The sequence below is a fragment of the Acyrthosiphon pisum genome, chromosome A1, assembly GCF_005508785.2.
Source record: "Acyrthosiphon pisum isolate AL4f chromosome A1, pea_aphid_22Mar2018_4r6ur, whole genome shotgun sequence".
Taxonomy (NCBI): domain Eukaryota; kingdom Metazoa; phylum Arthropoda; class Insecta; order Hemiptera; family Aphididae; genus Acyrthosiphon; species Acyrthosiphon pisum.
Genome location: NC_042494.1, coordinates 167,145,138 through 167,168,475, shown reverse-complemented (window position 1 = coordinate 167,168,475; position 23,338 = coordinate 167,145,138). Strand labels below are relative to the sequence as shown.

The 23,338-nt window shown below is 30.5% G+C and overlaps 2 protein-coding genes across 2 annotated transcripts; one reads left to right on the top strand and one right to left on the bottom strand.

Moving 5' to 3' along the window:
* Nucleotides 1-150: 150 nt before the first annotated feature.
* LOC107882751 (gustatory receptor for sugar taste 64a-like) lies at nucleotides 151-4,566 on the top strand. The gene is made up of 3 exons (XM_016801590.2): nucleotides 151-703; nucleotides 2,963-3,318; nucleotides 3,844-4,566. The coding sequence occupies exons 1-3, from the start codon at nucleotides 349-351 to the stop codon at nucleotides 4,000-4,002; spliced, it is 870 nt and encodes a 289-aa protein (XP_016657079.2). The 5' UTR covers nucleotides 151-348; the 3' UTR covers nucleotides 4,003-4,566.
* Nucleotides 4,567-5,506: 940 nt separating this feature from the next.
* LOC100164884 (alpha-L-fucosidase) lies at nucleotides 5,507-14,125 on the bottom strand. Its single transcript, XM_001948547.5, has 9 exons — nucleotides 13,661-14,125; nucleotides 8,617-8,758; nucleotides 8,149-8,255; nucleotides 7,904-8,064; nucleotides 7,255-7,456; nucleotides 6,336-6,476; nucleotides 6,036-6,201; nucleotides 5,830-5,968; nucleotides 5,507-5,710 (listed from the first exon to the last, which is right to left on the bottom strand). Exons 1-9 carry the CDS (start codon nucleotides 13,902-13,904, stop codon nucleotides 5,609-5,611), a joined length of 1,404 nt encoding a protein of 467 aa, XP_001948582.1. The 5' UTR covers nucleotides 13,905-14,125; the 3' UTR covers nucleotides 5,507-5,608.
* Nucleotides 14,126-23,338: the final 9,213 nt, after the last annotated feature.

Here is a 23,338-nt window from a genome sequence, read left to right as displayed (position 1 = left end):
CAATGTATTGATAAACATCTTGACATTATCTATATAAATTATTCAGTTGTTTTTAAAATATTATTGTTTATTTGTCAGTAGGTATATGATATAGTGTACGTGTCAAGATAAAAATCAAAATGCACTTTGTAGTTTACACAACGCACACAGACCAATATTTAAATCGAAGTAAATTCGGATTAGTTTTTACCACAGTCAGAAGACATAGCTATAGGTAGGTATCTACCTCCTATAGTAGGTACCTAAGTTGAAAACGCGATTATATGTACGACGTAGGTACCTATACAGTGTGCAAATAGTGTAATACATCGTATTAATATTATTATTATTATTATTATTATTATTATTATGTTGAAAAACGTCATCAAAGTGAAACTGACAAATAATTTCAAACGATTCAAAATAAATCCCCACAAGACGGTCGACATCGAGTCGAGCTCCTGTTACTTCCTTGACGTGCCCAAAATCCCGTCCGACTCGTTCCGATCTGCCACAAATTTCCCGACGATACTCGGCCAATATCTGTGCCTGATACCGATATCGCAGGATCGTTTCCGGATATACAGCTTGAGGACCGCTCTGTCGGTGGTCGCGCTTGTCTGTCAAATCATCATGACGTTTTTGAGTTTTTGCTGGCTGAAGGAAACAGGCGCCAACATATTCAAAGGAGGTCGAAGAATCCCGCGACGTGGATCATTAAAATGTATATAACAATATAGAGGCTTTTTACAGGTGTAGTTTTGTTCTTTGGTGGGTCAGCCGTCACCATGGCGTTGCTCATTAACTTGTCGACCAACTGGTGCAATCTACTAGACAAATGGGAACAAGTGGAGGGGTACTTCGGCCACCAAAAGAATTTGAGGTTGAAATTCACTCTCATATCCATTTTGTGTATTATTTTTTCGATGGGTAAGATCTTTACCTTCAGCTCAGCATTTCCCGACATTTTTTTTTGTGATGACCCTTTATTGTATATGATATATCTATCATCTACCTACTCGTTTTCGTTTATATCTCTCAAATAAAAATATTATATATGTTATAGGTACCTACCTATAATCAATTTAATTTAACACTGGTTGTGTATTAAAATTACATATTATTATATGTATGTGTAAAATGTATAGTAATGTAACATTGTAACGATGTAATTACTGACTGTCTTTTGTGCTTGTATAGCCGTATAGGTACCTATTTACTTTTTACAGTATAAAAGTAATAAATTTTAAAAAAAGGTGGGTAAGTGGATGTCGCTCTGCTGTACAGTAGGTTATAAGTGGGTCACTGTAATGGATGATGTTAAACTTGAATTCAATGATATAATATCATTGTATTAGAAAAACGATTGTGAGCGAAAACGGTCAGTCAGCCTATGATATTACTAAGTATATTTGATGATATTATTGTGAATAAAGTAATTTATATATAACCTATTTACGTGGGACCTTGTTTTAAATTTTTAATCCTTAGCTATAAAAGTTGTACATTTTATACATTTTTAACTAAAAATAATTATTAAATTTTAAATTTAATATATTTTATCAAAATTCGAAATTTAAATGCTTATAAAAAAAAAATTGTGCCTATGTATTTTCAATATTTTTCAACTGCTACTGTAACAATATATCAGGAGCCTTGCATTACATTTTCACACTTTTTTACCCATCAAATAAATTTTTATTGACATTTATAAAAAAAAAAACTAAAAAAATTGAAAACTGAAAATGCCCGTAAACAGCTCAAAAAGAGTCAAAATATTTTCAAAATTTTATGGTGTATAGAAAATTAAAATATAAACATACGATAAAATTTTCATGTATCTACAGTTATTGGTTTTTTAATTACAACGAAATAACAAAATCCGCTGCGTGAGAAATGGAGTAAATATCCAATCTTGTAAAAATATGAAATTCAAACGCTCATAAAAATGTAATTTTATTTGCTTGAAGACATTTTTTTTTGATGAAGATAGACAAACTTATGAATGATTTTGTATTACATTTTTAAATCTTAGAATTAAAAATAAAAATTTTTATGAATTTCTAACTCAAAATAATTTGCAAATTTTCGTCATTTTTACGTATTTTGTAAATATTGAACTTTAGATGCTTATAAAAAAAAAATTGTGACCATGGGATTTGAATTTTTTTCATCTGCCTTTAAAACAATATACTAGGAGCCTTCTATTAAATTTTCAAGCTTTTTTAACTTACAAATAAAATTGAATTGATATTTATAGAAAAAAAAACTAAAAAAAATGGAAACTGAAAATGTCCGTAAAGAGCTCAAAATAAGTCAAAATATTTGGAAAATGTTATGGTGTATAGAAAATGCTAATATAAATATTCTGTCAAAATGTCATGTACCTACGGGCTACGGTCATTTGTTTAAGAGTTGCACCAAAAACCAAAATCAATTTTCTCTAAAACAGATTTTGCGTAAAAATTCCCGTTTTTCCTTATTTTTTGTTTTGTTTTTCACGGCACTTTTGAAAACTAATGGGAAATTTTTACTTTTGACCACCCCAAAGTACCAACTAGATTCACTTTCCTATCAGAAAAGATACTGTGGAAGAAAATCTAAGCATTTTTACTGTCCTAAAAGGTGATGACAGACACAAAAAAAAAATTAAAAAATTAAAAAAAAAATACACATCATTATAAAGTCAATAAGTTAATCGTTTCACTCAGAATCTAAAATATTGAATTTAAAAATCTTAGAATTTATTTATCCAAAATATGTGACGACAAACATATTAATATCACTGTAAAATCAATACATTCATCGCTTCCATCGCTCCGCGCAGAATTTCAATTGATTACTTATATTATAATGAATAGATTATGTTTGGAATAGTTCTTCAAGGTCTATATATTTTTATGTATATTATGTGGCCCCTAAAAAGAATGCACTACCTACCTAGCGGACTTTGATTTTCCTGGCCGACACTGACCTTATACCTACCTGTTACTACCATACAATGTGTTATCATTAGTTATAGATAAACATAATTTCGCTAAAGCTCTAAAATTTTTGTTTTGTATTGCAGTGGAACATTTGAGCTACTTGTTGACAGGCATCATAACGACGGAACGGGAGAATTCTCACGAAGTATTCGAAATTTACGTCTTGAAAATGTTCCCACAAGTATTTACTGTGATTACATACAACACGTGGATAGCAGTGTTGGTGTTAGTAATCAATTCCGTGTCGACTCTCACCCTTTGTTTCTCGGATCAGATCATCATCATGGGCAGTTTAGCGCTGGGAAATTACTTTCAGATATTCAATGACCGCATGAAAACACACACAGGCAAGGTACATCGTATAGGTACATAATACGCCTATTCAGTATATATTATTATTATTATATATTTATATCTATAGGCTATATACATATTACATGTTATAATACACATATAGATTATAGGTGTAGATAATATATATATAATAGGTAGGTACGCATGTCAAGTGTCAACTACTAAAAGTGTAAGCAGCTGTTTTATATTATATACCTTAATACCTATTCTGCATGCAGTGTGGCATGCTAAACATTTTTTAAGCTTGGGACAAAACAAAAAATTAAGGCCGTACAACTACCCAAAATATGAATTATTATGTTCTATAAATAATTTGTTTACAGCGAAAAAACAAAATATTGTATTTTATTATATACCTATATATCTATGTTTTGTATTTTTAATATTTATCACACATCCGTTCTAATTTTAGTCTTGAAATCAAAATAATCTTCTTTGGTCACTGTAATATATAATACTGGATACCGTACAGGTACTATAATATTATACAAGTGCGCTTATTGTACCGTGTTCTCTAATACAGACATTGACGTCGGATCAATGGAAGACATTGAGAGTGGACTACACGCGGCTGTGCAATTTGACCAGACTGTTGAACGACTGCTTGTGTCATTTGCTGTGCGTGTCTTTGATAATACATCTGTACATCATATGCGTAGAACTGCACCAGGGCGTCGTGTAAGGATGTTTTTTTTATGTATAGTGTTTAGCTAATATGCATATTATTTATAAAGACATTTAAGGAAGTTCTAAACGGACTGTTTTCATTCCAACGATATTGCAGATCGATAAAATAATTGCACGACAGAGAATTCGAGAACAGGTTTAAATTCGTGCGTTTTACCTGCCGGGGGGGGGGGCTCTAGGCGGAAATCCATTCAAATTTATGAACATCAATGTGAGCAGAGGGGGCTCGATCCTATAAAACTAAAAAAGAAGGGGTTTGACGGACTTTTTGGGGGATAATCCCCCCCCCCCCGTCCAGTATTAAGATCCTACGAAAAACATTTAACAAAATTTTACTTTTAAAATGTAAATATTAAATACCTAGGTACCCAAAAAGTCAATATGCAATGAAATATTACATATTACATACAAATTAAAATATCATAAAATAACCAACGCAGGGACACAGGTAATGATTTCAACTTTAAGTTTGATAATAGGTGAATTTACTCTAATATTAAAAGTAATAACACATGGTTAGCGAGACAAAACAAACGGACATCCTCATCATCTGACATTCCGATATAATTTGAATGTTCAATCAGTGATTACTTACCTATGTATATAGCCATTTATGGGTACATATTCGTGATTCACTAAATAATAGTAAATATTAATATAGTTTATCACACCTTTATAACCGCGTCATCAAATAAATGCTATCACTACATATTTTTTATTTATAAGAATATGTATATTTATTATGGGTTTCTAAACAAAAAAGTTCAAATAGGAAACAATTTGATACAAATTCAAAAATACAAATACTATAAATTACAATGAGTGTTCATGCTTTTCTTATTTCTACATTTAATTAAATTATCATTATTACATTATTTATAATATTATGGTTGAAAAAAAACTAAAATAAAACTGACCAAACACCTATCTCATTTAATAATTAATAGGTTTTCGATATCATTAAAAAAAAAAAAAAAAAAACATTTATTTTTTAACTATTTAACATGTTAATTTGATGTCGTATATATATCATAGTAATTTACATTAAAATAATTATTATTCTTTTCAGACGTTCAAATGAAAATTACAGTTTAAGTCACCACGTTCATGCCATACTTTCGTTTTTGGTTTCTTCATTGAGAGGATGTTTATTATGTTTATGCTCCGTAAAAATATACGAGAGCAGCAAATTGCCAAAAAGATCGCTTTATGATATACCACAGCAATCATTTTGTAACGAGGCGAGTTCAGTTTATAATGGATCTTTAGTTGTAAAAACGTTGGCATAATAGGTATCGTGGGTACATGGGTAATTAATTGTATCTAATGATGAAATTTGATTAGGTGGAATTTTTTTTGTTACAAATACAAAAAGATCATATTGGACTAACCGGGAGCCACATGTTTTTAATGACCAGAAGGTTCTTATTAACTGTGAGTATAGAGTATGGTATATACTTATTTAATAATTTTGTATATCAATTATTGTAATCGTTCACTTCAGTGTAAATGTATATATTTTTGTTACAGATGTTTGGCACAATTGTTTCGTATGAAATATTATTGGTACAAATGAAAGGATACAGTTCTCGAAAAAACACTTAAGGATTCAAAGTAACCCGTAGAGCCCAGCCCCACTCTGTTTTGGTTTTAGATTTATCTTCTAGCTTAATCATCAAACCGCCTTCTGTCTTTTGACTCCACTATAACAATATTTAAAATGGTACAGTGATAAAAATATCGTAATACGCATACATTAAATATTATATGCACATTAGGTATGTAAGAATGCGAAAACTTTTTTTTTTATTTGCTAAATTACCTTGAGTTTACTTTGTGTGTCCAACATAACGATAGATTCGATATCTAATTTGTCCAGGCACGCAGAATTGAGTAAATTACCATCGGGCCAGCGCAAAACAATCGAATAAATGGTCGAAGAATTTTTCCCTCGCGTGTACCTTAAAACCAATTATATAATATACGATAAATGCATGAACGTTTTAAGTACTGTTGTCATGGCTTTACCACAAGTGCGGTTGTAGTGTATCGTTTTGACACGTCGACCACGGATTGCTGCCGAAAATAGATTCACCATTAACCGACAACCATTGGCCGATTTGTAACAGACGCTCTTCGTGTAATGGCGGAATCATGCCATCACTGGTAGGACTAATGTTTAGTAACAAATTACCTGTAAATTCATAATTTTTTTTTTTTATATAATATAATATATCATTGTTTATAAATACCTATTTATTAATATATAATATATGTGTGTACTCAATAAATATAATATTAACCAACTAGTTATAGAGTATAATTTACCTCCAAAGCTTACGGTTTCGACTAGTTGGGCGATTAAATTTTGTATCGAGTACACGTCTAATGCTCGAGCATTCCTTCTGTAACTCCACGAATACTTATCAATCGTCATGGCGTTCTCCCATTTTCGACCAACAATCTTTCCTGCAATTTAAATAATGGATGTAACATTGTAACCGTTTACCTTGTACTACCTTAGTAGCTTATTATAGTAGGTATATAAAGGTAAGCCACATAGGTCTGACTGTATTATATTGTACTGGGTTATTCGTTTATCTAAGTTGTATTACCTAAATATTCTTTTAGATTACCTAGGTAACATAATTCATTGCAAACAAAATTTTTGAAAAAAATATTTTTTATTTATTTTTTAACTTTGACAACATATATTATATTATATTCTCAATTTTTTATTCCAAGCAGAATATTTTTCAGCGTAAAAATCGAACTTTAGACGTAGTTTACGAGTTATAAGTTTTTAAAGTTTTGATAAGCAATACGTGGAGTGACACAGGGGTATCCATAGATATAATATGTATTATCTATGGGGATATCCCTCAAAATATTAATCTACTTAGTACTTACTATATAGTTTGTATATACTAACTGCGCTCGTATAAACATTAAATACTTATAAGTTATCGTCCAAAATTTGTTCTCCATATATATTGAAATACTCCGAATAATATTCTGCTTTGGAATACGTTGTCACTCTACACAACAGTTAAAAACTTAAAAAATTACAACCATAAAAAATATTTTGAAAATCTTCAATACATATTGAAATAAGTAATAAACTAATAAATATACTTCGATATAATAATCAACCTGTATATTACATGCTGTTCCTGCATGAGTACATTGATAATTTATTAAATCTAATTTTATTTTCAAATTTCGAATCTATAATATTATACAATACCTGGTTGATATCTATCCGCACAGGTCAAAAATCCACCATGCTTGCACAGTGTATCACCCCCCCATCGGTCATTCACCACTATCGTGTCTTTGACAGGACTGTCGTTGTAGAGCCACGCTAGGAAGTTCAACGAATCCCAGTAGGTGTCCGGCGCTTCCCATTCTCCATCTGACCATATGATTTCTGGTTTATAATTGTTCACCTATATATATATAATATATATATATATCATAATATATGTGTCAGACGCGATATTATTGCGTATTGTAACGATTATACATATAAAATAAACACTCTTTATATACTGTAAAATGGGGAAACTTTGATAATTTTTTAATGTAGTATGACAATTTTCAATTTTACTTTTAATTTTATGGATAAATTCTGTACTAATTAACGATAAATCTCTCAAAATTAAATCTTAGTTACAGCTAGTTGGGTACCTCTATACTCAATTTTTTAACGTTTTAGTTTTTAAATTTCTGATGTTATCTTCTGACCTCTAAGATATTAATATGCTATCAAAGTTACACAACGTTGAGGACAACTTTGATGCCTATATTTATTAATGTGATATCAAAGTAACTCCGTTTTATGAAAAAAAAAAAAAATGAAATTGTCATGTTACTCTGGTGAAAAAAAAAATTACCAATTCGTAAAGTTCCGGCAGGACTTTCTCGGTCACAAATGTGCGGGTGGTCAAATTCGACTGTTTGTCCTGTAACCAAAGCGGGTTAAACCACTCGTACAACGAATGGTACACCCCAAACCGAGTCTTGTTTAAACTTCTTATGGCTCTGCTCAGGTCACCTTCACACATCCAAAACACATCAATATTATGATAATACTTCGTCACACGCCATAACAATGTCGACTCCATAATTTAATACATACCTACTAGATCTCTGTGGGGTCCGACATCTACAGAGTTCCATCCGAATGATTTTTTCGACGGCCACAACGTGTAACCTTCGTGGTGTTTAGTGGTCAAGACTACGTATCTATATATTATATAACAGATACCTTAATGAAACGAACGACGACAAGCATAATATTATACATAGGTATAATATTAGTTATTATTATAGAAAATACATATGCGGCGGGTGTGGGCTTTCAATCGCGTGTTTTCCCATTTCTCTATATTAAACACGCGGGAAAACCAACACGATGACCCCAATTGTGTTGTAGTTTTTCAAATTTTGTGTGACAGCGAATTGCGGACACATGTTAAGTTTTATGATGTGTAGTGCGCTAATGCCCGTAAATTTAGTCGTAGAAATGTCTAGCAATCCCGCGGTACAGTTTGTAAAATAGAAAGGTTTTACGTAAATAAATACATAATATTATATAGGTAGTTACTTTGCACCGGAGTCCTTGATGATACTGGCCCATTGCATGGGGTCGAAGAACTCTGCGGTGAACTGGGGACCAAATTCTTGGTACGTGAAACCGGGCTTGTAATTTTTTGTCATGAAGTTTACATAGTTTGCGCCCTTCCTACCTGAATAGTTACGTAGAGTGAGCATGAAAAATCATAATTTATAATAATACGATTCAAATATTCAATGATTGTCATGGCAAGTGTGGGAGGGGGTAACGCACCGTTTATTGTCGTCTGAACGTTAACCCACCTTACACGATTTTCATGTAACAATATTGTTTTTGTACAACAACTAACCTTTAATCCATTTATAAATGTATGAATACCTATACCTACGTTTAAAATGTTTGTAAATCGTTTTTATATATGCTTAAATATTATTAACGTCTGTTGCGTAATTATTATAAATGTCTACGAATGTCTACCTATTGTATTTTTAACAAGACACAAGTACACAACACTAAAGACATATTTAGTGTATTGTTATCTTGTGTATTTTTATCTTGTTAAACATACAATGGACAATCATTCGTTGACGTTTATAATAATTACACGAACAAACGTTAATTTAAGCATATAAAAGCAATACGGTACGTCGGTACTGTTAGTACCTACCTATATAGCCAATAAGTACTAGCGACTAAAGTGTACTCACGCAAACCGCCTGGTAAACAAAGAAAAAATTAATTCCTACGTAAGCCTGAAATAATATGTTGTGATTCAGAATAATATAACTATAGTAATAATTAGGGCTAGGATTTTGTAGCATTTACATTTTCTTTCATAGTGCTACAGGACATAGCTAATCAAAAACAAAATTCGATTCATTCATCACAGAATTCAAATATGCAATTTTGATTTTGCTTTTTTTGCATTTTCTTATGATATTCGTAAATAAATGCTTTTTTGGTACTTTTTTTGTCAGTTTATTAGCTTTTTAATTAATTTTTGTTATTTATACGCATATTTAACATTTTTAGTACATTTATATACAATATACATATTTATATAAATTATTATTTATTAATTTATTTTAATTGTATTATTATATATACTTATTTCGTGATTTCGTAGTGAAATATTATCGCCTTATCGAAAAATATTTCTGAAAATATATTCTTAGATTTTGTCAAAGTGATTACCGAGTGGGAGTAGTGGTTACGTAATACGTTAACATTTATCGACATTTAATATAACGGTTTTTAATTTATTTTTTTCAATATTTATAAATTGTGCTTAGTTGTTCTAAGAATTACTTAGTGTGAACATATAAAAATGTGTTTAATAAATTATTTTTTGATATTAAAAATATTTTTCAGCTAAACTTAAAAATATTCAAGTCTTTTTTAGTTGCATTTTCTTGGTTAAAATGCTTTTTTTTGTAGCATTATTGGCAGTTTTTTAATTCCTTTATTGTAGTTTTTTAGTCCTTTATTTTCCTAGCCCTAGTAATAATACTTTAATGCCTTAAAAACTGCCATTGATTATTGATTATTAGAATTGATAGTATATTATTATATAGGTCATAATCTAGACCTAAGACTTGAAATAATTATTGCTCGTTTTCAGTACGAAATGTAAAATATCAATTTAATATAAAAAATAAAAAATAGTAACTACTTTTCCCTATTATACCTACTTATCTCTGTGAAAATACGTTTGAAATTATGTCAAAACCTAGATAACGATGAAATATTGTAGCAGGTGATAATATTCGTGTTACTGTGTCAGTTTAATTATAAGAAGAAAACGAACATTGTGGAACTATTGGCTATAAAGTAATAACAAATAATACTAGTATAGTAGGTAGTATTTATCGTAATAACATTTAAATTTTTTTGTTTTTGGCGAATAGTTCATTACAACAAAGACGAGTTTAAAGACGACGTTAAAACAATAGTTTATAAATCTCTAGTGCATAATCAATAGTGTCTTATGGTATAGCATTTTGGGGTAACGCTTATCAAACTCATATTAAAAAATTAATTACAACATTAAATTGTCTTGTAAAATATATCTTCAATAAGCCAAGACTCTTTCCAACAACTTTATTATAATATAATGAATGTAAAATCTTAAATATAAAGTCTCTCCATATAATACATGTTTTTGCGATTGTTTTTAAATATATTAACACAATTAGTACTCCTACACATAAATATAACACACGATTTGTTAAAGATATTGATTTATCCCTACCTAAATTAAGAACTACTTTTTGTCAGTCAGGACCATATTTTGTGTTTATTAATTTTTGTATTAAATATAAAATTTGCATTCATGAATTTAATAATTTTATACAATTAAAAAGAAAACGTATGTCTTTAGGATTAAATACCTTAGATTGATTTGAATTGCTTATAGTTTATATTATTTTATTTTGAATAATTATATTGTAAGTTCACTATTACTTTCTTATACTGTTTATTATCTATTTTTATTTATTTATTTATTTTTTTCTCTTATGTTATGTTCTTGATATGTTTATTTAATATTGTAACTGCATGAACTCTCACCTCCAGCACAGCCTTTGGCTTTGGAGGTAATCCAACAAAAATTTGTCAATTAGTAATTTAACTTGTATATATTGTTTGTTGGAGAATTAATAAATATTATTATATTATTATATATTATTAAATAAAATGTATAGTAGCCATAATTATACAAGTGATTCATCAAGTATGCTCAACCCTATTTTGTCCTTTAATAATGAATTTGTACAAATTCTGATTTTAAATTTAGAATATGAAGTTCACTTTGGATGATATTTTCAAATACTTTTTATACCACATAAGAAGTGTCTTATAGTGAATTTGACCAATTTATTTTTGTAAATTAGAATCACCTATTTTTCTTATAAAACTATTAATTATTTTTTAAATTATGATGTATCTTAATCTATATTTGAACAAGTAGTCTGGCTTTGTGAGCTTAGGACATTTATAAATTCATGATAACATAATAGTCATTAGTTTGTAAAAACCATTCAAGTATAATATAATGCCCATCTTCTTAAAATAATAAATACAAATAAAATTAAAGCGGGTAAGTGGATGTCGCTCTGAAATACAGTAGGTTAAAACTTAAAAGTGGGTCACTGTATAATGAATGGTATTAAATTTGAATTCAATGATATAACGTCATTGTATATAAAAAATGATTCTGAGCGGAGACGGTCTGTCAGTGTGGATATTTTATATTATGTTATTACTTATTATTAAGACGGTAACTAATACCTAAGTTGAATTAATATTATAAAATTACAACAAAATAACTAAAATCGTTATTCTGGTTACCTACTTAATATGTAATTTTGTCAACTTTTTAATATAAAATAACTCTAAAAAAACTGTGTCTTTATATTTTTTATATTTTTTGTTTACAGAATAACCTTAGGTTATTTTCAATCCTTAACTATAAAAGTTGAACATTTTATATATTTTTAACAACAAAATCGTTTTTAGATTTTAAATTTGATAAATGTTGAAAAATATCGAACCTAAAATGCTTATAAAAAAAATTGTGCCTATGTATTTTTGTTATTTTTCATATCCTATTGTTACGATATATCAGGAGCCTTGTATTGCATCTTTACGCTTTTGACCCAACTAATAACATCTTATAGACATTTACAGAAAAAAAAAACTAAAAAAAATTGAAAATTGAAATTGTCCATAAACATCTTGAAAACAGTCAAAATGTTTGACAAATATAGGAATTGATAAAATAAACATATGATATACATTTTAAGTATCTATGGTTATTCGTTTTTGAATTAAACAAAATACGAAAATCGCTGCTTGAGAAATCGAGTGAATATTCAATGTTTTAAAAATTTCTTAAATTTCAAACGCTGATAAAAATTTAATTTGACTTTCTTATAGACATTTTTTTTTTTTGATAAAGGTAGACAAATTTATAAGGAATCATGAATTAAATTTTAAAATTTTAGATTTAAAAAGAAAACTTTTAGTTATTTCTAACTCAAAATAACTTGCACATTTTCATGATTATTACGTATTTTGTCAAAATTCGAATTTTAAATGCTTATAAAAATAAAATTGTGACTATATTTTTAATATTTTTCAACTGTCATTATAAAAATATAATAGGAGACTTGTATTACATTTTCAAGCTTTTAACCCAACGAATACAATTTTATTGACATTTATAGAAAAAAAAATTAAAAAACTCGGAAACTGAAAATATCCACGGTAAACCGCCTAAAACAAATCAAAATTTTATCAAGTATAGAAAATGCTAATATAAGCATTCAGTGAAAATTTCGTGTATCTATGGTCATTTGTTTTAAAGTTACACCAAAAACTAAAATCAATTTTTTCGAAAACAGATTTTGCGTATAAAAGTTCCCATTTATCCTTAATTTTTGTTTTGTTTTTCCCTGTGCTTTTGAAAAGTATTGAGAATTAAAAATTTTGACCAAATTAACTAACTAGATTCTCTTTCCCATCGAACAAGATATTGTTGAAGAAAATAGAAGCAGTGTTACTGCCCCAAACGATGATGACAGACACAAAAATGAAGACATGAAATAAAAAAAACCACACACATCATTGTAAAACCAATACATTCATCGCTCCACTCAGAATCTAAAATAAAATACTGGAACAGTTGTACCTAGATCTAATATTAGTTATTACAGATATTTAATTATTTTGAAAAGCCATTTTTAAGGACTATTATTCTTAGTATTATATTATACATTTTAATAACTCAGGTCGTATACTCGTTTGAATTTTGATTTAGATATATAACTTGACGCAATCAAGAATAATAAAGGTTATAATAAGAAAAAAAAATTGTATATCTATATATATACACGGTTGAAAACATTATGGACCTTAATAGTAGTTAAGTACCTACCTACCTATACTTAAAATTTCCAAAAATCAGGATTTGAATAGATTTGTTATTAAAAGTAAAAATGGGGTTTGTCATTATTGGTGAATCACCCTGTGCAGCACATATACAGTCGGTCCGACTGCAGTGCACGCGTGTTACCTCTCCAGTTCATCCAAAACCATTCGCTGCCGAACGCCGGCACCGAGTACACGCCCCAGTGGATGAACACCCCAAACTTGGCCTGGTCGTACCACGTGGGCAACGGTCTGGCATCCAGACTGGTCCAGTTAGGTTCGTATCGACAGGTGGCAGATGATTCGGCCACTGCGCACGCCGAGGCGGATATCCACGCGGTGACGGCGACGGCGAAGACCACGTCGGTCACGCGGCGGAGGTTCGGCATCTTTCCTGTTCTTCGGATTGTACTGTGAACCTACTTTGTGTTGCGCTATAAATAATATTATTGTACACTTTCCAGGTCGGACGACACAGGACAATTAATGGTGAAAATCGTTGTACGGTAAGTTACGTATAAGTTACACAGTCACGGCCGGTGCCGGTCGTCGTCGTCGGTTGCCTCGCGCACGACTGACTGCAGCGGCAGGTTACGAGTTATATATAATACAGAGGTCACAGGACGCGGTACAATGTGCAGCAGTCGTGCGGACGGACCTCCGCGATATTTGCATAACGTAACCGCGGTATATAATATTGTAAATAACGCATTATCACCAGAGCAGTAGTATTATACGTATGTAGTACGTGCGCACCGCGACCACGTCTGTTCCATTAGAGTACGCGTTGGATTTGAAATGAAAACGCACAAAACTTTCGAGGTCGTATTTACATACGCGGTTATTGATATATTGTAGGTATATATTATTATACAGTGAGGTATGAGTTGTACGACGAAAAAGTCGCGACGGAAAACTGGTCGAGTTGTGTGTGTAGAGGTTTAAGTAGGTACCTGCACACACATCCGCGTATACTTAATAGTTGTGCGTGTGAAACGTTCGAATTCTTCGGACAACAGTCAACAATTTAATGACGCCCGAGTACGCACTCGCATACGCATTCAGACACAATATAATAATATAATATATATATGAAGAAATATAATAACAATATATGTATTAATTAAATATTTCAGGAAGTTTTGGGAAAACAATTTCACACGCAGATTTAATATTTAGATACCTATGCTACATCTACTAGTTACACGCGGTGGCGTATACAAGGGGGGCGTGGGGGTCAGATCCCCTCACATTGGCTTTGGAGTGGATAATCTTCCATATTGTGTTTGATGTGAATTTTTGTTACAAAAATTACATTCATTGTTCCTTATTGTTAAATATTTTACTACCCAAGTAAAACGTTTTGAGAGAGTGGGGGATTTTCCAATTTTCCCCTCCCATTTAGGTATGTCGTTTTCGATCTTGAACCCCCCTCTCCCTTTTCAGTAATCATGTCTACGTTACTGGTTACTCGCAAATAGGTGCAGGACAGATATATTGGAGGGGGACTGAAGCTCTACAATACATTTTAAATGTGCCATTTTGGGAGCCACACTAAACTGTGCATGTGAGGACTTTTGGATTTTGAGTACGAAAAATGTATAGGTATGGATGAGAAATGGGAAATTCAAAAGACCCCGATACTTTGTATACCTTAAATATTTAATAAATAATACCTTGTATAGCACAAGTACCTCGGTACCAGTACCACAACTGTTTATCATTGACCTATGTCGTAGAAACCGTTTTTTTATTCCCACGTGCGTATTCATTAAATACTCTCATGTCTTATAATCTTCAGATAAATCAATGCCAAATATTCCTATAGCCTTTCGTATCAGTAGATGCTTTATGCCAGTATATAATATTAGTATACTCGACATCGTTTAATTGTAAATTCTCGTTATCCTATATTTTCGTGCACTGGTGCACTACGCAAAAAAATAAAATAAAATCCTAGAGCCGCCGCTGTGTCGTATACAGACGTACAGTAGCCAGTAAAGGTATAATGTATAATATGTTTATTGTTTAGTGCGTACCTGGTACGGATAGCCGTATGTGAAAAACAACTTACCGTTGACCGCAAGTAAATGGAAACACGAACAATAATAAATAATTAAGTAATTACAATAGTATGACCAGCACCGTTAAGTGTTACTATATATAGGACATAGGTAAGTACTACCATACACTCTACAAGTTAAAGTACCTACTTACAGCCGCAATTCTGTGGTATTAACCAATAACAATTAACAATACTATCAAGCATTCAAGCTCATATACGTACATAATGGACCGTAAATGGGAGTGTACAGCGATAATACCGTGATTTAATTGCGGACACCAATCGCCTAGTGTGCAACCATTAACACCTAGAACAATGACGGGATATCTGGATGTGTATAGCGGTGTAGTAGTTCAAACAGCAGTGGTCGGGATTGCCGGTCAAATACTTTACATTACCTTTTATTAAAATTTAAAAGACACAACTAAGAACGTTTTTTTGGAGGAGGCCAAATTTGTATCAGCAGCATACAAACCCTGTTAATTAATATTTTCAACTAAAATATGATTAGAAAACTGTGGAGGGCTATAGATAAAACTGGGGGGAGCTTTCAAAAAATATAAAAAAAATTGGCACACGCCGGTACTGACGAGACAACGTACGCAGAAGGGGCTCCCAACCAAGGTGCCGTGAACTTGAATTAAGGGTGCTATACGATAACTTCAAGTAGCAATTATAAGCAAATATAATAATCATACATGTTTTTGAATTTTTCACAATTTAAAATAAAAGTTATCTTACGAAAGATATGCCGTGCGAACGTGTATAAATATACTAAATTTACACGATGTACGATGTCTACATTGTACCTACTACTACTATAGGGTGCCTCTGGATTTTTATAAATACTGTAGGGTGTCGTACTGCCGCGAATCAAAAAATTTTGGGAACTTCTGACGTAGAGTACCTACCTTTGAAATAAAGAAATCACGGCGGTCGTATTAAACATAATATTTGCGCGGCAGTATATGATAACGCGTCGTATATAGCCTAAAATCGAAATTATATTATATACCACCAACAAAACGCATTAAATAAATACACAAATAAATATAATTACGATTTTTCATACACAATGATCTGTCAACAAACATCCCTTAGAAAGATTTGGGCCCGATTCGCCGACAACTCGTTTCGCCGACGCGGAAATGCTCTAAAAAAATTCTTAGTATTTTAATCACTGTGTATTTTTTTTCTCAAATTTTTTTCGTCTTCCAGGCTGACCCATATCTTCTAGACTTCGTTGGTGTGGGTGTAGGGGGTGGGACGTGGAGCCGTTTCCGTTATATAGGTTATAAATTATAATAATGAGCAATGTGTAGGGCCCGAACACGTACACTATATATAGGTACCCATATCATTGTGTATGTTTGTAATTTATTTTGTAATATTCTCTGTAAAATTATACATTATGTTACATATTATTATATTCCGTTAACCCTGTACACCTACTGTTTGGGCCATATTGGAGGGTGACCCACAACTTAAAAAGTTCGAGTATTTGAAAGTTTAATTTTCCAAAATTCATATGGTATATAAAACACACTATTATAGCGTGTTTTATAAAAAAAAAATAATGGTATTACTTTTTTTTTACAAGTATATTTTCAATTAATACAACAATTACAACACATATTATAATATTTTGTTGCATACTTGCATACTTTACTTGTAATTTGCAGCTTAAACATTGTAGTGAAATAATTTATTCAGTACACCAAATTCATACATTTAATGAATTTTAATCGAAAAAAAAACGAAATTGCGTTTAGTAACACAATAAGGTTTTTAGGTTTATTTCAATGATGCGGGTAGCTGCTTATGACTCACATAGTCATTAGTCACATCATCCCAATTTATAATAATATGTACAATGTTTACATTATATTTAAATAATTTAAAACAGTATACAATACGATAAAATGTCCATGTACATTATAATATTAGGTAATTATTATTATTCTCTTATACCAACCTACTCATTATAATTAATAATATTATTACTAATAAATTATTTTGATGGTGCATGAAACATTAAGTTTGTCGTAACCTCTCTTGGCTCTTATGAGTCTAAACTTCGGAATACAGGGGAATAACGTGATGTAATGATTAATATTTAAAGCCAAATAGTAGGTACCCAAATAGTAAATACGCAAAACTATGAAATTTTAGTCGAAATATAGGCTATATAGCTCTATTTTATATGATTGGGTGAAACACCGAAACCCTATTGTAAAATCCGCAGTAAATTGTGATTTGTAAATATACTCATGCTATGACGTCACATTATGTATAGCGACTAGTTATCCCACGTACAGAGTTAAATCTAAAATGTTTGGATGACAGGTAACAAGATAGAATAATAATGAATTAATAATACGAGTTGAAATTGTTAGTAATTTGTTTATTTGACACTTTAAAACTTGTAATAAAATAAATTGGTTTTGGATACAATAACGCTTGTGAAGGTGCATGTACTGGCTCTCGCAGAGCATAATATTTCAGTGCCCAGTGGTATCACGTCTGATTCTAGTCTGCTCGTATTTCTCCTATATAATAGAGTTTACACTTTCCTTATGTTAAGTTTGTTATCCTATTTCTGTGGCCTACGTGCTTACGGTGTCCAGGGAATGGCATTGACCATGCTTGATTAGGTTATTTTTATGTTTATATTATTTTTTTAGTCATACTTTGGAATCCTGTTTAATAGTGCTATTGGTAGTATGATTTAGGGCTGTGCGATAGTCACTTCTAGTGGTTGATGATCGATTGTGTTAAAACCACCGATTGTATTAGATGCACCGAGATAATATCGAACATGGACTAGGTAATAATATAATATATTATCAATATTATTAGTTTGGGATATTGATAGTATCGATTAACCGATATATTCTATACTATAGAGGAGAGGGGTATCGATTTGGAATAAAATTAAAAGTAAGGCAAATCGTCTCAGCCCCCAAGCAATGAAGTGGATATGACGTGTTCAATGAATTATAATTGTATGTATTTATAATTTTATTGGTAATTTAAATTAGCAAAATTATTATTTTTGTTATTTAACAATTTAATTTATTGTTACTGTAAAGTTCATAAATAGGAGTTGTTTTTATACCTACTAATAAGTTAAATCATTATATGCAAATAAATTATATTTTTTTGTTTTAAAAAACAGTTTTTTTTTGTTATTTAATTATTTAAATCATTTGTTTTAAATGTTTCAAACAAAACCATGTTATTTTTTTAATTTGTACCTAATTTTGTATAAGGTTTTTTTTTTTTTATTACCTCCCAGTAAAAACGATTGTAGCTCGACAATTATATAAGTAGAGGAGACTAACTTAATATGACATACCACTTTTTAATTTAAAAAAAAATTGAAGAAATAATGTTTGTTAATACATGAAACTTGAGCAGCATATTTGTATTTATATTATACACATATTTCTGAAGTATAATTGTACATTTAATGCAAACAAATAATTTTAATTCACTTTTTTTTAAATGTACCTACTATGTCATTTTACCCGGTGTGTCGGGTAAAATGACATACACTACTTTTGTATAAGCAACCATTGTATACTGGGCAATAGAAATAAATTATAAAATTTTTGCAATTTAATAGTTTAATCAATTTTTTTATTATAAATAGCAACACTTTAGAAATATATTTTAATATAATTAATATAATAATATAAATATGAAAATAATATAATAATAAACACTGCTATGTCATATTGCCTGATATCATACAAGTTTTTTTCAAAGTTTTTATGGCCAAAGTATTATAATAAGCTTATTTATAAAATAATTTTAGTATTGCTTGCCTTTTTATGTTCAACTACGAATAAAAAAAATTGAAGGAACATAAAGTTTTATATTTTAAAATTAATTTTTAAAAATGGTTAAAAAAAAAGTTGATAAGACAAAAAAGACATTTTTGTTATCAAATTCTCTGATAAGGCCAAAACCTGTGGTCACCGTATACAATTGTTTGTAGGAGGTTATTTGTCACGTATATAGTTCGTAAATATCAATAATTCTAATCAAAACATCAATGTGTCATATTACCCTAATATGTCATATTAAGCCAGTCTCCCTACATGATATAGATACAATGACAGTGTGGTGTTACAATAGTATACATTTAAAATGGTATAGATAAGAATAGAAAGAAAAAAAAAATATATATAATTATACATTGAGAAGAGTCTTGGTAATTTATATAATATTATTAATTAATGATATAGAGTAATGAAATAGAATCGTAAATTATAATGAGTGCGTAGTTAATTTGATAATGATAATATATAACGAGTTGATTGGGGGAAATGGAATTTGGATTATGGTGTAAATTGTTTTTGTAGAATAGTGGTGAAGAGGGAAATGAGTGGATTTATAAGAGCGGAGAGTTCTGTGATAAACTTAGCTAACAAATTGTCATTTGGGAAATTATTATGTGATAAACTATTATTGGAATTGGTGATAGATGCATAGGAAGCTTCGGGAAGATGAGGAGGAATTTGGAGAGGGGGGAGCGTAGGAGCAGTATTCGGATTTAAGTAATTTGATTTTTGTTGAATCGGCTGAGAACGTTTCTTATGTTTGAGAAGCTCATTATATTTTCATAATATATCATATTATTTTCATGGTTTTTGATAATATTTTTGTACATGGGACAACCCTTGTAGGAGGCAGCGTGTGGTCCTGAGCATAATGCGCATTTCGCGGGAGTGGTAGGTGGTTTTGAGCATTCGGAGGAGAAGTGGTTATCTCCGCATTTGACGCAACGAGGGTTATGGCGACAAAAGTTACTTGTATGAAAGTAAGCCTGGCATGACTTGCAATGAGGAGGGGCACGTTTTTTTTTTTGGGAGTTCAATTTTAATTTTGGTGTGTAACAGCGAGTCCAGATTAAGAATGTCGCTATTATTGGTTGCAGGTTTTAGATCGATACGAAAAAGAGGCAACGCATTTTTGTTGATACGGTGTAAAATGTTGGTGACCTGAATTACTTCATAGCCTTTATCTGTGATGTAGGCTTGTATAAGGCTTTTATAAGGTTATAAAGGTTTTTTTACTATAATTATTTCAACTAATATTTTTTGTATAATATAGGTAGTTTAAAATTGAAAATTACAACAATGCAGATTTTTTATGCACAATTGTGTAGGTTTTCTTATGTATTTCTTATTTCTATATCCTTTGATACGCCGAAAAATTTGCTCAATCGTGTCGCAAAAAAAAGGTGTTTTATGCTCAGTCGTGTCGTATAGCCGCGCACCAACGTTGCTCTCCGTTTTACAGTTGTTTTTCGTTTTTATTTTTTTTAATTTAATTTTTTCGCTGTTTAAAAACGTTGTCCGCTCTTTGTTTAAACGTTCCTATAAGAAAACGTGTCCGCGAAAAACATATTATCAACAAAAATGGCAGATATGAGCGCTCGGTCGTCGGTATTATTTAGATAACTATCAACATATAACCGAGTTTCTTATCATGTCGAATTTTGTTCTCTACGCATGTGACGTAGGTAATGTTGCCAACAGTTACCAGACTAGAATGCACAATATATACAAGGACTTTAATATAACGGGTCCAACTCCAGAAATTTATTAATATATTTTATGTTCGTCACACGATCCCGGGACATGAAAAAATCGTAAACATTTTATACACGCAGGTTGAATATGCGACGACGGTTTAAACACATAATGATAATATATATTTTATAATTCACTGTGACACTATATTGTTCTGCTTATTCAGCTTGCTCAGTTATTCACTGTTCTAGAATTCGACTATACAAATGAAAGTCGGGATTTTTAATGTAAACAAACTAATGAGACTATATTAATATATTATGTTGGCGGCGAGTGTCTTCTTTGGTGACGGAAGTCGGTGATTTTTTATTTTTAAACAAAGTAGAGTAATTGTATTTTAAATGATTTTTTTTTTTTTTGTTCATAAATGATGTGGGTCGTGAGAGTAATGTGAAAGCGAATCTTGACTCTTGCAGTCCCGGTCTCAAGTACCTATACCTACTACAATAGAAGAAGAAAAAAGTAAAGAAACTTGCAAAAAGAAATTGTATTCATTTTTTTTTTTTATATTTGCTCTAGTTGAAGTTGTTTTGGATATGAAGTTTATAAAAATAAAATATTACCTTTTATTATTTATAAGTGTTTATATGTTTTGAACTCACCATATCTTATTACAACAAGCCATTGGCAATGGCCCATTGCCTATTGGGGAGGTGCACTAGGTGCAGTCATTAGTTGTATTTTGTAAAATCTAAATAGCTATTTTGTTGTTGTGACAAATAAATAAATAAAACGTGTAATGACAAACATTTACATTTGTCATTTATATAGCTAAATAATACAACTTATATACGTATTCCAATAATATACTTCAAATATAACTAATATTACAAAGACTTGACAATGTTGCGTATTTATATTAAATTTTATACACGATACAATTGATATAATATACAACAAACAATTTAAACATGATGATAAAATCGTGTTTTTGATTTTGTAATGCCAATATCAAAACAGGAAGAAAGCTTTTCGTGTTTTTATTGTTAATATTAATATAATATTCATGTGACAAATGAAACAGCTAATGACAAGGTGTGTTTCACTTCAAAATTAGCAGCCTTGACATTGTAAAAATATATAAATACTACCACGAAATTTTAGAAACAAACATACGTAAGTATTTTAGTAAACATGGCACAGCAGCGGAAGTGGACTGGCCCACTGGGCTACTACGTCTATAACCCAGTAGGAGGTTAGAGCCATCGATTAAAAAAATAAGTACTTATAGTATAATCGTTTTAGATTTTGTGTATGAAATAACTAAAAATCAAAAATGTAGATACCTAATTGATTTTTTTTCATTCCATCATACTTCGCATTACAATAAAATAAAGTGGGTGGAACATATGTAAGAAAAAATTGAAATTAATTGAAATTTTCAATCCCGCATCCGATGATCCTAATGCAGTAATACCATATAGCCTAATCTAAACAGTATACTATTTGAATAAAACATTTTATTCAATAACAATTAATATTTTAGCCATTCTCAAATATTAACACTATTTTACACACATTGTTGGATTCATTTTTAGACATATCATATATAATTGACAAGGGTTATACGGCTTAAGGGGATTGCAAACGAACGATTATTTTAACCAAAATGTACCAATCTTTTGTCAATCATGCCGATGGACCTGATAACGTGATAAGACTTCCAAAAACTGTTTCGAATTCGTTAATATGTCTATTTGAGATCGATCAGACCACTTTTTTTAAATGTTGTTCCTAAGGACCTAAGCTCCTAAAAATTTTATTTGAATATTTAAAATTTACGGAATTTTAAATGTTTATTATTTGAAAATTAAATTAAGTACCTGAAAATGTGGACCGATCAATTTCAAGTAGACATATTAACAAATTCAAATCAATCTTCAGAAGTCTTATCGCGTTATCAGGTCCAACGGTAGGATTGACAAAATGCACATACAAATGAGTATAAATTGTTTACCGTTTACAACTCTCGTAACGCCGTTTCGCTGACTATTGTACGTGCGCGTGCGAGAACGTTTCGCTTTTGATTTATACACAGTCACACTAATGAACACTTACTATGCACACATTTGCAAGACCACATGAATACAATTTGAAAAGTGTCTGTTTACAATCCCCTTAAGACTGTAAAGTTTTATAATAGGCTGTATTCAAT

Bases quoted from the DNA above. Each gene is read 5' to 3' on its own strand.
- LOC107882751 (XM_016801590.2), top strand. From the start codon at position 349: ATGTTGAAAAACGTCATCAAAGTGAAACTGACAAATAATTTCAAACGA. The intron at 704-2,962 runs GTATATAACAAT...GACCTTATACCT, and splicing joins GCGACGTGGATCATTAAAAT to ACCTGTTACTACCATACAAT. The intron at 3,319-3,843 runs GTACATCGTATA...TCTCTAATACAG, and splicing joins TGAAAACACACACAGGCAAG to ACATTGACGTCGGATCAATG.
- LOC100164884 (XM_001948547.5), bottom strand. From the start codon at position 13,904: ATGCCGAACCTCCGCCGCGTGACCGACGTGGTCTTCGCCGTCGCCGTC. The intron at 6,202-6,335 runs GTAAATTATACT...ATGAATTTACAG, and splicing joins CGAAACCGTAAGCTTTGGAG to GTAATTTGTTACTAAACATT. The intron at 5,711-5,829 runs GTAATTTAGCAA...ATATTGTTATAG, and splicing joins ACACACAAAGTAAACTCAAG to TGGAGTCAAAAGACAGAAGG.